Source organism: Miscanthus floridulus, chromosome 1 (genome assembly GCF_019320115.1).
Source record: "Miscanthus floridulus cultivar M001 chromosome 1, ASM1932011v1, whole genome shotgun sequence".
NCBI lineage: Eukaryota > Viridiplantae > Streptophyta > Magnoliopsida > Poales > Poaceae > Miscanthus > Miscanthus floridulus.
In genome coordinates, this window is record NC_089580.1 from 91,049,948 (window position 1) to 91,064,014 (window position 14,067).

At 47.6% G+C, this 14,067-nt stretch overlaps 1 protein-coding gene across 1 annotated transcript; it reads right to left on the reverse strand.

Annotated features, from left to right (window-relative positions):
- Positions 1-13,193: 13,193 nt before the first annotated feature.
- Positions 13,194-14,050, reverse strand: LOC136489474 (protein TIFY 11e-like). Its single transcript, XM_066486097.1, has one exon. The coding sequence runs from the start codon at positions 13,990-13,992 to the stop codon at positions 13,507-13,509; it is 486 nt and encodes a 161-aa protein (XP_066342194.1). The 5' UTR covers positions 13,993-14,050; the 3' UTR covers positions 13,194-13,506.
- Positions 14,051-14,067: the final 17 nt, after the last annotated feature.

Below are 14,067 nucleotides of genomic sequence, written 5' to 3' on the forward strand. Positions count from 1 at the left end.
GTGGTGCGCCCTGTTGCCGTCCAAGGATGAGGCAGCAGCTGCCATCAAGCGGATCCAGGCAGCCGCTGAGAGGAAGACGGGCAAGAAGGTGCTCGCGCTCCGCACCGATCGGGGCGGCGAGTTCACGTCGGCAAACTTCACCGACTACTGCGCTCAGCTCGGGCTGCGTCGCGAGCTCACGACACCGCACACACCGCAACAGAATGGTGTCGTGGAGCGTCGCAACCAGTCCGTCGTGGGGACGGCGCGGTGCATGTTGAAGGCAAAGGGGCTCCCCCTGTGTTCTGGGGCGAGGCGATCTCGACGGCCGTCTACCTCCTGAACCGATCTTCGTCGAAGAGCATCGGGGGCAAGACTCCCTATGAGCTCTGGACGGGGGGTGCGCCGGGCGTCCACCATCTCCGCACGTTCGGCAGCATCGCCCACGTCAAGGTAACTGCGCCTAATCCGAAGAAACTGGATGATCGAAGCAGGCGGATGATCTTCGTCGGATACGAGGCCGGGTCCAAGGCATACCGCGTCTACGACCCGTCCACCCGCCGAGTTCACATCAGTCGCGATGTCGTCTTTGACGAGAGCGCCCAGTGGGCGTGGCCTGCTGATCATGACGGAGGCGACGCCGACTTCACCATCGACGAACCCGCGGTGGACGCACCCTCTGTGGTCACCACCGAGGTGACCCACACTCCCTCGGCGGGCGCTGCTGCGGGCTCTGCATCTCCTTCCACGTCTGCGGCATCTCCGTCACCAGCAACGTTCCAGCGCACACCGACCCCGACACCAAGCTCGGCGCCGCACCCGGAGATCGAGTTCGTGTCGCCGCCCGGAGCGGATACCAGCGAGCTGCTGGACGCCGACCACGACGACGATGCGCCTCTTCGGTTTCGCCTGCGTCGACAACATCCTTGGCGAGACCGAGTCGCCCGAGCTCGCTGTACGCGATCTGGAGGAGCGGCTGCTGCTGGCGAGCGACGCCGAGCCGACGTCCTTCGATGAAGCAGCTAAGCACGAGTGCTGGCGCAACGCAATGCTGGACGAGATGACGTCCATCGAGGCGAATGGCACCTGGGAGCTCGTCGACGCTCCCCCACGCACGAAGCCGATAGGCCTGAAGTGGGTCTTCAAGACCAAGAAGGACGCCACAGGCGTGATCACTAAGCACAAGGCCCGCCTCATCGCAAAGGGCTACGTGCAACAGCAGGGCGTCGACTTCGACGAAGTCTTCGCACCGGTGGCCCGACTTGAGTCCGTGAGGTTGCTGCTCGCCCATGCCGCCTCCGAAGGCTGGGCAGTGCACCACATGGACGTAAAGTCCGCGTTCCTGAACGGCGAACTCCAAGAACAAGTCTACGTCGAGCAGCCGCCGGGGTTCGTCCTGCGCGGCCACGAGAACAAGATTCTGCTCCTGGTGAAGGCGCTGTACGGTCTGCGACAAGCACCTCGCGCCTGGTACGCCAAGCTCGACTCCTCCCTGATCGAGCTGGGCTTCCAGCGGAGCACCTCCGAGCACGCCGTGTACCTGCGCGGAGTGGGTGATCACCGGCTCGTTGTCGGAGTCTACGTAGATGACCTGGTGATCACCGGACTCAACGGCGATGACATCGCCACGTTCAAGGAGGAGATGAAGGCAAAGTTCCAGATGAGTGACCTCGGCCTCCTTCACTACTATCTGGGGTTGGAGGTTACCCAGAGTGAGGCTGGGATCACCATCTGCCAAGGCGCGTATGCAGCGAAGATCTTGGAAACAGCCGGGCTCACTGGCTGCAATGCAAGCCACACTCCCATGGAGCCCCGCCTGAAGCTCAGCAAGCAGAGTACGGCTCCAGCAGTTGATCCAACCAAGTACCGCAGCATTGTCGGCTCTCTGCGCTACTTGGTGAACTCCCGGCCAGACCTTGCCTACTCGGTGGGGTATGTCAGCCGATTCATGGAGAATCCCACCACCGAGCATCTTGCTGCTGTCAAGAGGGTGCTCAGGTACGTTGCAGGCACTCTGCAATTCGGTTGCTGTTACAGAAGGAAGAAAGGAGCTCAGCTTGTCGGGTACAGCGACAGCGACCTGGCAGGCGACGTCGACACCCGCAAGAGCACGACCGGAGTCGTCTTCTTCCTCGGCGGCAACCTGGTCACCTGGCAAGCGCAGAAGCAGCGTGTTGTGGCTCTGTCATCGTGCGAAGCAGAGTACATAGCCGCCGCCACAGCTGCCTGCCAAGGTGTCTGGCTCACTCGTCTCCTAGCAGAGATCAAGGGAAAGGAGGCAGGAGCTTTCGCACTCAAGATCGACAACCAGTCCGCCGTCGCGCTCAGCCGGAATCCTGTGTTCCACGATCGAAGTAAGCATATTGATGTCAAATACCATTATATCCGCGAGTGCGTCGAGGAGAACAAGGGTTCAGGTTCAGTCCATTGGGACGTTGGAGCAGCTGGCGGACATCTGCACCAAGGCTCTGGGGCGCGAACGATTCTGTGAGCTGCGCTCTAAACTTGGTGTTCGTCATGTAGGCAAGGCTTAGGAGGAGAATTGTTAGATAAACCGATAAGCCTTTCCTATTTTTAGCTTTGCATGTTTATTTGGTGCATGCGCGCATGAACTCCGAGCTGTGGACGTCGTGCGCGCGTAGATAGGCCGTGGCCGAGAATAGCTCGCCACGAGCTTTGGCTCTCCGCCATTGGCGTCGTAGTGGGCGTAGGGATGGATGCGCATCACACGTCGTGTGAGAGGTGGCCGAGTGGTTTTTGTATTCTTCTATTAATACTCAATCAATTGCATCAGAAAAGCTGTTGGTTTTGCAGCACCAAAATTCTTGTGTCCAACTGTGTTCGCGTAGTGTTCTTCCTCTGTTCGAGCTCACTGTCGTTTGACGCTCACCGCTGTCCAGCGACTAACACAACCGTTTGATGAAATGCGTCATCCGTCCAGATGCACAGACCACGGTCGCCGACGAAGACAGATACGCTGGCCTCCGATCCACCGTCTAGCTGAAGCTGAGCTCTATGGGGTGAGGTGGCCGACAGCCCAAACACAAACACTACAGCAACGATTTCTCTCGACGGTGGCTATTTTTTTTTCCGTGGCAATTCGTAATGTATAGGCTCCAATACAAACAAAACTGTGGGTCCATACCTTGAACCGTCAGTGTAAATTCATTTTCACTTGTTGTTTTCTTAAATTTATCGTCAGTAAAAATACATGATTTCTACTGACGGTAGCCTTAAGAAAACAGTCAGTAAAAATATATTTATAGTGGCGGTTTTATAACCTAACGCCACTACAAATAATTTGAAACAAGCGCCGAACATAAAAAAAAATTAAGTACTAAAATTCGATTTTTTCAAATGACCTTGGATGAAGAAATGACTAAAATAAACGTTGTAGATCTCGTAAAGTTATAGAACTTTGTTGTTTACAACTTTTTTATTTGAAATCATTTTATGTTTCAAAAAATTATTTAAAATTTATTTTTTAAATAGTTAAGAACTCTGATATCCTTTTTAATCTCTAGCTAAAACTTGTAATTAGTCTTTCTCTCTCATATTAACTTTAAATTACTTGATTTTTTCCTAAAATTTTATAAAATCATGCTCTATCAATTTATTGTGTTCTTACATCTAATATTTCGATCATCTTTTCTTTTTAACATTTCAAAATTTGAGTTTCAAAAATAACAACTTCAAACAACATTTTGAAACATCAAATGATTTCAGCTAAAGAAGTCATTAACATAAAAGTTGTAGAACTCATTAAGATCTATAACTTTTATTTTGGTTATTTTTTAATCCGACAAAACAGTAGTAAACATTGTTCACAAATGATATATCTTTTGTATAGTTTCTTAAACTATGCGAGAGATTCATGAATTTGTAAACGATGTATACTATCATTTTGTCGGATGAAGAAATAACAAAAATAAAAGTAGTAGACCTTGATGAGTTCTACAACTTTGTTGTTGATGACTTTTGTAGCTCAAATCATTTGCGGTTAAAAAATCTTGTTTGAAGTTGTTATTTTTTGAAATTCAAAATTTATTTTTTTCAAACCAAGTCACATGAAAAGATGACCAAAATAAAAGTTGTAGATCTCAATGAGCTCTAGAACTTTGTAGTTAACGACTTTTTCATTTGAAATCATTTTATTACGGAAAATTACATTTAAATTTTTTAAATTTGAATTTTAAATTTTTTAAAGGACCTCGGATTAAGAAACAACAAAAACGAAAGTTGTAGAACTTAAAAAGTTATACAACTTTGTAGTTGACAACCTTTTCATTTAAAATCATTCTATCAAGGAAAACTATGTTTGAATTTCTAAAATTTGAAATTTGAATTTTTCAAACGACCTCGGATGGAGAAACAACCAAAACAAAAGTCGTAGATCTCGAAAAGTTATGCAACTTTGTACTCCCTCCGTTTCTTAATATAAGCCATATAGTTTTTAGTACCAATATTAACGCACGGCTTGGGGAAGAATGTGAGACCGAGGGAAAAAAAGAAAATTAGGTCATTTTTTCTCTCCCAATCAGATTGCTTCCTAAATCTAGGAGATTAGTTGGGGCATGTGCTATGTACGGTGAGAAGATTTCCAAACTAATCGGCGTGGGAACTGATACATACCTATATTTTGAAATTTTCTTTAGAAATCTATATGGCTTATACTAAGGAACGGAGGGAGTAGTTGACAACTTTTAAATTTGAATTCATTTAAGGTCTCAAACAATCAATTTAAACTCGGTTGAGCATAATACGACGAGAAAAAAAATCCATTATAGACACATGTGAGTGTAAGGTGCAGTGGTTAGGGCAGTATCGCGCGAGGAAGAGGTCGCAGGTTCGAATCCAACCAGCTGCGAAGCGCGCGAAAAATCGTTTCTAGTGGCGGTAGCTTAAGAAAACATCCAGTAAAAATGTATTTATAGTGACGGTTTTATTAAAAAACAATCCGTGTAAATCATTTGCAGTGACGGTTCTCTAAAAGACGTTCGTGAAATTTACGATTTCCACTAGCCTTTGGCACTTGCGGTGAATAAAAATACCAGTAAAAATAGGTTTAGAACCGCCGGTACTAATATTCAATGTACTGGAGCAAGCTGCTGCTGAGCTTTGCCGCGGACAATTCTTTTCATCGCGGACATCCTGCGTGAGGAGGCGATGGAAATGGGCTTCAGCGTCACTCGTCGCAAGGTGGGCGGCGGCTCAGGTGGCCCTCGCGGGAAGGCGGGCAACAGGTTCGACGGTGTGTTGAGTCGGGCAGCCCGTGGCCCTTCCGGCAAGGCGAGCAGTAGCTCCGGCATCCTGCGCGGCGCAGAGAGCAGTGCCTCCTATCGAAGACTGCACAGACCTATCGTGGCGGCTCCATGAAGATTACCCAAACAAATATTTAACAGACGGAAGATACTACAGTCGTATTCTAGTGCACAGGATATACACCTGAAAACGAATTACTGGTGAATAAAATTACAAAGCTGTCAAACAGGGACTAAGAGTCCTTTTCTAATAAAAGAATATTCCATGTTGGTAAAAGAAGTCGTTTTGAACAACGACACGGTCTCCAAAACATAACTTTGACTTGTTATTTTTATAGAATTATTTATTAAAAAGCGATATATGTATATTTATATGAAAGTATTTTTCAAGACAAATCTATCCATATGGTTTTCATATTTCTAAAATCAATAACTTAAAAGTTATTCATGATTTATATTCTCAATGTTTGACTTAAACCTCGTCCAAAACGACTTCTTTTACCAACTCGAAGGGAGTATAACATTCGGGTCTCCAGCATTCATAAATGAATGACTGTGTAATCATTTACAACAAACTCATGGTGCTTAGACAATACTTTACCATATAATGATACCAAGTTAAGGTGAAGAACAAAGAAACAAGACTTAAGTCCCTACCTTAATCTGACTTTACTATCGAAACCTGTTGCACAATTCCAACATTATGGCCTCCAGCAAACAAAAATGCCTTCCCCTAGTGAAGAGTGAAGACCACATGCAAAATACCTTGTACAAGAGGTTGACCGCCCAAGAGGCTAGAGTTACATAAACCCATCGGTCATAAACCCATCGGTCATTGACGTTACATAAACCCATCGGTCATAAACCCATCGGTCATTGACGTTACATAAACCCATCGGTCATTGACGTTACATAAACCCACAGCAAGCGACGCCTCCAAGGAGAAAAACGGCGAAAGATGTTGACGTCACTTGCCTTAAACTGTGAGTCAAGGTTTTCACCTAGAGATAAGTGGATATGAGGGTTGTGGAGTTTCATGACAACACCTCCAAGAAGGGAAATGACATCAAATGACATCGCCATTGTTGAGACCGATAGGACTGTCGACGGTAAAAAAGTCATAGTTTTACACTTCGAAAACACCGCTAACATACCTCGGAATAAAAGGAAATGAGCATATTTTATTAAATAACAAGTTTCACATGTATGTAATTGGAGTGTTTCTCAACAGGACTTAGCTATTTTGAGAAATTGGGGCCACCCTAGGGTGTCAGCCAACCACCCATGTGGGCCCCACTACCCCAATCCTACCGGAAGTGAAGAAACATACTCTCAAGTGTCCTCAATCATTGGATGCAATGTGTGTTTTCTTTGGACGACGCACATGCATCTCACATGGATTAAAGGGCCCATCAAAGCAACTTCTCACAACACCAAGTGACCAAGCACGGTGGAAAACATCCCATGAAAGGTGGACGACCCCCCCCCCCCCCATGGTCGCCCATCGCCTTTGACCATCCTCCATGCAAACAAGCACACCTACGAGAGACTTTTTTTTGTCTATAATCTCTAAATTTACTATAATTATTGAGGATTCCTAGTATATAATATGCAACCTTATGGCTTCTTTGAATACCCCCAATCCCCCATGATGATTGGGAGGGGAAATAAACTAATTTCCCTCTTAATCCCCTTTAATCCTCTATTTGGCCCCTTGTCTCCGCCCCTGTGGCCATCTATGACCTCATGGTTGTGCTGCTCCCTGGTGGCCCTTTGAGGCTGCTGCTGCTTGAGCCTTGAGCTGGCCATATAGAGGAACAAGGAGATACCAGTTACTAGCCTTGGTCTACGAGGCTAGGCCTGTGGATCCCTGGCATGACCGAAACTTCATTGGCTTTGTAGAGGGAAGGGAGGCAACCCAGTGTGGATTTGGATGATAGTTCCATGGTTGAGGTGATTGGGGACGTGTAACGTAGGAAGTCGAGTAGCATGTGGGAAGAGACCACACGCGCGAGAACACTGAGCGAAGCATGTGAATAGCGGAGGACCAGGCGGATATTGCAACCTCGCTTTCTCTGGCGACCGAAAACTGGAGGATATACACAACTAGAGGTACAATAGAATTCTGGTTACAGAAGTTGTTGGACCATGATTTCTTTCTCAAAGTCTTCAAACCAGGTAGTGCGAGACAGGGGCGGACACACTAGGGGGGGCTGCCGCGTCTATAGCCCCCTTGGGCCTAATTAACGGGGACTAGGTACTCAGAGCCTAGCCCAAAAACTCCAGTAACCTAGCTTCAGCCCCCGCTGCTCGCGACTGTGAGTCACCCCGAAGCCCTGCACCCCCGCCCCTCTACGGTCGGCTTCCTCTCTCTGCCTAGCACCCTCCGCCGACCAGCTGCCCGCCTGCCCCCATGCCGACGCGCCCCTGCCTCAGCCCTCCGGAGTCCGGCCTCCATGGCTCCTCCTTTGGCCCAGCGCCCCAACCTGCATCTGCTGAGGCCCAGCGGGCAGGGGGAAGTGTCTGTGAGTTCCCGATGAAGTGGTGGAAATTGAAGGACTCCCTCTCCTAACCTGATCTTTCTTATATTAAGCATCCCATCAAAATCTTGGATGAAAAAGAGAGAGTCACTAGGAACAAAGTGGTGAAATTCTGTAAGGTCCAATGTCAAAATCATTCAGAGGACGAAGCAACTTAGGGAACATGAGAGTTATATTCTGGAGCATTATCCCTATCTCCTCTCTAGTTCACCAAGGTAAATATGTAAATTGAAATTTATTTCTTATCTCTTTCCCACACTAGGCACACACATAAATCTCGGGATGAGATTTTGTTTAAGGGGGTAGAGCTGTAACACCCTCGGTGTTACACCCTAAACAAACCACTAAACCCCGTCATGAGCATCATGTTTATGTGATAATGCATGTGATAGAATGTGTAGACAAACTTCTTGTAACTTAAAATGATCAATAAAAATGTTAAACGAATGTTGATTCCATAACTCATATGTATCAAGTGGGGTTTAAAACTAATTTTTATTGAACAAAAATGCTATAGAATATATATGTGGCGCTTAAATAAAGTTTGGAATATGAACTTTGTGGATGACAATGAAATACTTGCTGTAAAAAAATAACATTGCTAGCCAACATTTATAATAGCCTAGAAATACAACTTGGAATCAAATTCAGCTCATAGACTTAGAAGATTTTTAAGTATATAGATAGCTAGACAATGTCATGTTTGGCAATTTATTTTGCGAAACCTGGGTTAAGAAAAGGTGGTATGTTTTAGCTCGGTTTGGTAGCCTCATATGCCATCTTCAGCATGGTGAAGATGGTTTAGGTCCAGAAGCAACCGTTTAGTTGTTATAAGCGTTTTAAATTTCATGCACGGCACGTCCTTGGGTTAGTTCACCAGGTGAATGCGGTCACCACGCCTCGGGGGTGCGACGTCGCCATGCCGGCTCGCTCTATGTGCGCACGTGTTCGGCTGCTCTGGCCTAGCTATGGCATGGCCGCCACTAGCCTCTGGCATGTGGAACCGCTGCTGCTGCTTGCGCAACCAAGCGGTACTGCCATCGGCCTCGCCGCGCTACCGTACTATCGATCCGCCCCACGCCACAACGCAGCTGCTGCCGGTGCCGTCGCCTCGCCGTCATGTCCGTGCCTCCCTCTACACCTCTGCGCCGCTGCCGGCCTAGTTTGATGCCGCCACTGCCACGCGAATGTGGTGGAGCTCACCGTCGTCTTGCCATTTATGGCGCTGCGTCGCGCTGGTCCATAGTGCCTATGCGTGGGCCTCCACGATCACGCAGACCGCATCTCGCCAAGGCGAGGCTGAGCCGAGCCCACCTGCCATGCCCCATCTCTCTCTTTCTCTCTTTCTCCCTCTGTTGTCACCATCGAGCCGCGCCATCAAATTACCTAGTGAGCGATCACCTCCATCCAATTCAGTGCATCCATGGTTTCAACATCACGTCCTCTCACTACTCAACCCCAGCCTGCCTTGAACCATGCAAGGCCAAGCTCCAATTTGGAGTTTTTCCGACCACCGTGCCATTAAGGCCGCGCTCGGCCATGGTCGAGGGCAACCCTCCTACCGCCCATCCCAAACGAATTTACCTGCACCACTAGCATCGCCTTGACTCCCTCTCCACCCTACGTGCCTTAGCCGAACTGCTACCGCCTCCCCGTCGTCGCTGACATGACCGTGCCGCCACGGTGCGCTGTCGCACGGCTTAGCCACATGTGGCCACGGTAGCCTCCTAATGCTTGCGTGCTAACCAATTAGGTCTGTAGCTGCCCCAGCTCCCCAGAACAGTGGCACCACTGTTGCGGATGGCCGCGCACCGCTGCAGCCTTCCCCTAGCAAGACATATCACCCGCACCGCCGCTTAGCGTAGCTGCTCGGGTCAGAGATGTCAACCGGCCCGTTAGGTGGGCCGGTGCATGTCCTAGGTGGCCGGCGCGGCCGCGCTATGTCGCCGTCGTCACGCCGCCATGCGTTGAGTCGCCGGGGGTGCGCGTGGGGGAGTTTCAGGAAAGTCAGGGGCTTAAGTTTGAAGATTTGAGAGAGGGGAAAATAGTATTGGGGCTTAGGTGTGATTCAGAAGAAAATCAGGGACTCTTTTACAAAAATGCCAGCACGTGCGGGCTTCCCCGCCGTGGGCCGGCGTCGTGTGTGCCGCGGAAGCGGGCCGCTGTGCGCGCCGTGTCGCTTGGGCCGCGCGTATGGGCCGCGCGGGAGATTCGCTTTTCATTTTCATATGGAATTAGAAATAGTTTTCTAATTTAATTTTTGAGCTGATCTTTGGTAATTAATATAAAATCATGTAGGGTTCCTAAAATTATGCTCTATCTGTTGGTGTATTTAGTTCATGTTTATATGTGTTGACATTAGGGGCTATTAAATCATTTGAGGATGCTTAATAATATTAAGTTAATTATTGTAGGAATTTTTATGGTAAATTGGTGATAGCTTTAGTCCTGAAATTTTTACAGTAGCTTCATTATATTATTATGTGCTCACTGTAATTTTTGTAGCTTTAGAATAGACTAAGCATTAGGGTACTTAAATGCTCTTTGTTTCAATATACAATAAATCGTTAGTAGAAATAAAGATATATCCTTTATTTGTAAAGCTAGGTATTTGTTAGTTGAACCCAACACTTTGCTTGGTAAAGATGATAGTTAGTTTACTACCTTAGTCATTAGAGCTAGCTTAGTAGCTTAGTATGCGTATTCTTAGTTTAAGAGTTGTTGTTGCCGAAATGCTAAGTATTGCATCATCATCGCATGCTTGTAGAGAATAAGTTGGTGGAGATAGTGACCGCAGACGATCGTGAGTTCGAGGAGATCGTCGAGGAGTACGAGGAGGAGATTCTCGTGCAGCAGGAGGTCCCGGAGCCACCACCTGACTGACTCGGCTGACACCGCGTCTACCCAAGGCAAGCCCCGATGCATAACCCTTATATTTGATAATCACTGGATATATATATGTGATATGCATTTACGTTACAGGAATTTTATGGAAACCACATGCATAGATATATCTGTCCTATGAGTCTTACTAGTGCAAGTTCGAGTAGCTACTATGCTTAGGTTTTCGGTAGCGTGAGTAACCTGTCGTTACTCACAATAGGTGATTATTATAATTACTCTCATGATAAAAATGATGAAAGGAAAATGGAGACCGGATAGGGATATGGTAGGGGTATTGGTGGGTGTAATGAGTTGTGTCCCGCGGCCACGGGGTTTAGCTTGGTTATACTGTTTTCTCCTGTTCGTGTCGATTGAGGACCGTTTGTTGTTGTGGATGGTAGTCAGGCTACAGACTTATTATCTTGAGCACATACTTGCTTATGGGAGTGGGAAAGCTCGTTACACTTGTCGTGGGTTCCGGCTCTTTCCGAAACGACTGATTGGAGACGGGGAAAGGTGGAGGTCTAAGCACCATATTGAGACCGGGTCTCAAGGGTGGGGGCTTGGAGTCCAAGTTTGGACGGAGACCTGGACCCCGTGACAGGAGTAGAATGGGTTGATCTTGTTTGTGCCGGGGTACAAACGGGGCATGTGTTTCGAGGTACCCAGTTGTGAAACATTGGTTCGCGAATCGCCGTTTCTGTGAGACGGTACGACTTGGCTATGGTCTAGCACCATAGTAAGAATTGGAAGATGAAATATGGTGAAATGATTCTGACTACTTAACCCTTGCTTTAAAGTAGAACATGTGCTTACCAAGAATGGTTAGCTAGTGAAGTAATCATGACTGCTAATAATACGTGACTGTAAGGATGAACTATTAGTAATGCTTTCCACAAACAAAAAGAGAACAACAAACCCATATTGCCTATCATATCCTTGAGAGTTGGAGAACTATTCCCACTAATCGGATAAGTCTTGCGAGTACATTGTGTACTTAGGGTTTATTTTATCCTTGTTGTAGGTGCAGCTTGAGGAGTGACTCTTGTGTGGATGATTCTTCTGATGGGCACAGATGGATTCTTGTATTGTTTTCGCTAGACGTTTATTTTCATTCCGCTGTTTAATTATCGCACTCTGAACTCTGGTATTGTAATAAATAATTTCTAAGAAATCTTGTTGTATGAAATGGACTAAGTTTTGTAAGCTCGTATTCATTATTGGATTTTGGATGTAAAACGTGAATTGTTTTGAGTTCTCCCTTGAGGTGTGCTCGACGGAACTGTCCGAGGTAGCTCACTTTCGAGGTGTTTAGTGTCTAGTGGAAGACGAGCGCTTCCGAAAACGTGTTATTTCGGACGGTTCTGCCGCACCAGCTCCTCTCTGGCTCTCTCTCCTATCTCCTTACTCCTTAGTGAGGTAATGTACTGGGATACTAGTGATTCAGTTTTCTAGCGATTTCACTTTGCAATATTTCATATTGTATAGGGCATAATAATAGACTACAATGAAATTTGTTTTGAAGCGCTTTCAATGGCTAGTATGATTTCTAGCCTTTTATTATTTAGCGCCCTTGGTCTATAAGAAAACGCTCGTCTAAGTAGTGCTGGGCACGTCGCGAGGAAGCCGGACGATCTGAGCAAGGCAGACGAGGCAAAGTGGAGTTGGTCCCCAAAGCATGCGTCGTGGACAGAAGCAAGCCACACGCAGGTTCGTGACCGGGCCTTCTCTCGCAAGTACTAGTGGTGGGAACGCTGGGGAATTGGAAAATTAAATTGCTGGAGGCATGTGGCGCGAAACATCAACGTGTCAAAATTGGGTCGCTGTCTGCTTTTGGGCTGATGGAGGAGGTCTTCGTGGACCTGCTCTAGATGATCTCTTCGTATGTTTTGTAGCGCCTGCTAGGTGGTTGCAAATAAATAAGGTTGAGAAGAAGCCATGCATTCTTCGCAGTCCTTAATTTAATTTTGTTCCATGCATGTGTTCTTTCATATACGGAGTAGAGTAGAATTATATAACTCATGATGCTTTTTTTTTTCTGATGATATTTGTGACTGTAGACGTATACTCGTATACACCTTGTCAACGGCAGGACATTGTATAATATAATCAAATGTCTCGGCTTTTTCCCGAATCAGAGACGCACATAAACATACATTACATGTATGCACACTCACCGCTTCAATCCTAGGACAAATAGAGAAAATTACGAACACATGTTTTAATTTAAAATTTAAATTCGATGAGGAGGTAGGAACCCAACCAGCCGATCTGCACTCAATTTGAAGATCTAGATTATTCTCTCTCTTTTAAGATGCTTATTCTTAGACTCTATTCAAACTTGAAAGATTTCAAGTAAATCACTGTTCAATGCTTCTTGGAAAATAAAAGGAATCTTTTTTTTTTGTGTGTGGTGGAAGTAAGGTAATTACTTCAAATCAACATAATCGGGATCTACCGGAATGAGAAACCATATACTCCCTCTGTCCCGGTATGAATGACGTTCTAGCACTGCATTGAAGTGTCCAGGTTCAGATATTTATCCATGCATGTGGACATAGCCACGATCTTGGTTTAGAGAATCTTTATTACACCTCGTTGAAGACTAAAACGACTTGGAGTATGTCTTTTCATCTCTACGCTTTTTCTGTTTAATTCAAAACACATAACAACAAACAATCCACCTATAACTATGTCTAGTAATAACAAATAGAGTATATATGTTCTGGCTACTACGCAACATACAGAGTTTACATCTACGGAGATCTCCATTTCCCCACCGCCTGAGTTCAGCTTCTTCAGCACAGCATCCTCTAGCTAGCTAACGCCGAGGGTTTCTGAGATCACAGCGCGAGCGTGAGATGGTCGCGTGGGTCACCGGGCCGGCGGTACGGCTCCGCGCGGGCGGCGACCCTGCCCTTGCGCTTCTCCATGAACCGCTGCAACGACGCCTTCCTGGCCACGGGTAGGTCGGCGACCACCGAGGAGAGCGGCGGCTGCTCCGTGCCTCCCCGCCGCGCCGCCGCCGCGGCGAGCCGCAGCAGGTCGGCCGCCTTGTCCGCCGTGACATCGTCGAGCACCAGCGCCCGCCCGCCGTACACGATGGTCAGCTGCGCCGCCGCCGTTTCCGGCTCCTCCTCCTGGTCCACATCGGCGCCCGGCATGAGGGGCAGGGGCCGCACCGCCGGCGGCCGCGCGCGCGTCCTCTCGGCCTCCGCCGCCTTGACGTACTGGCTCAGCGCGCCGCACGCCGCCGCGAACCGGCTGGTCGTCGTCGTCGCAGCTGTGTTGTTTCCTGTGCCTCCTGAAGGTGCTGCCGCCGCCGCCATTGCAGGCGATGACCTGCTCTCGAGAATGGAGGAGAAGGAGGATTGATGGAAATTTTGTTCTGGCTTGGACCTTGG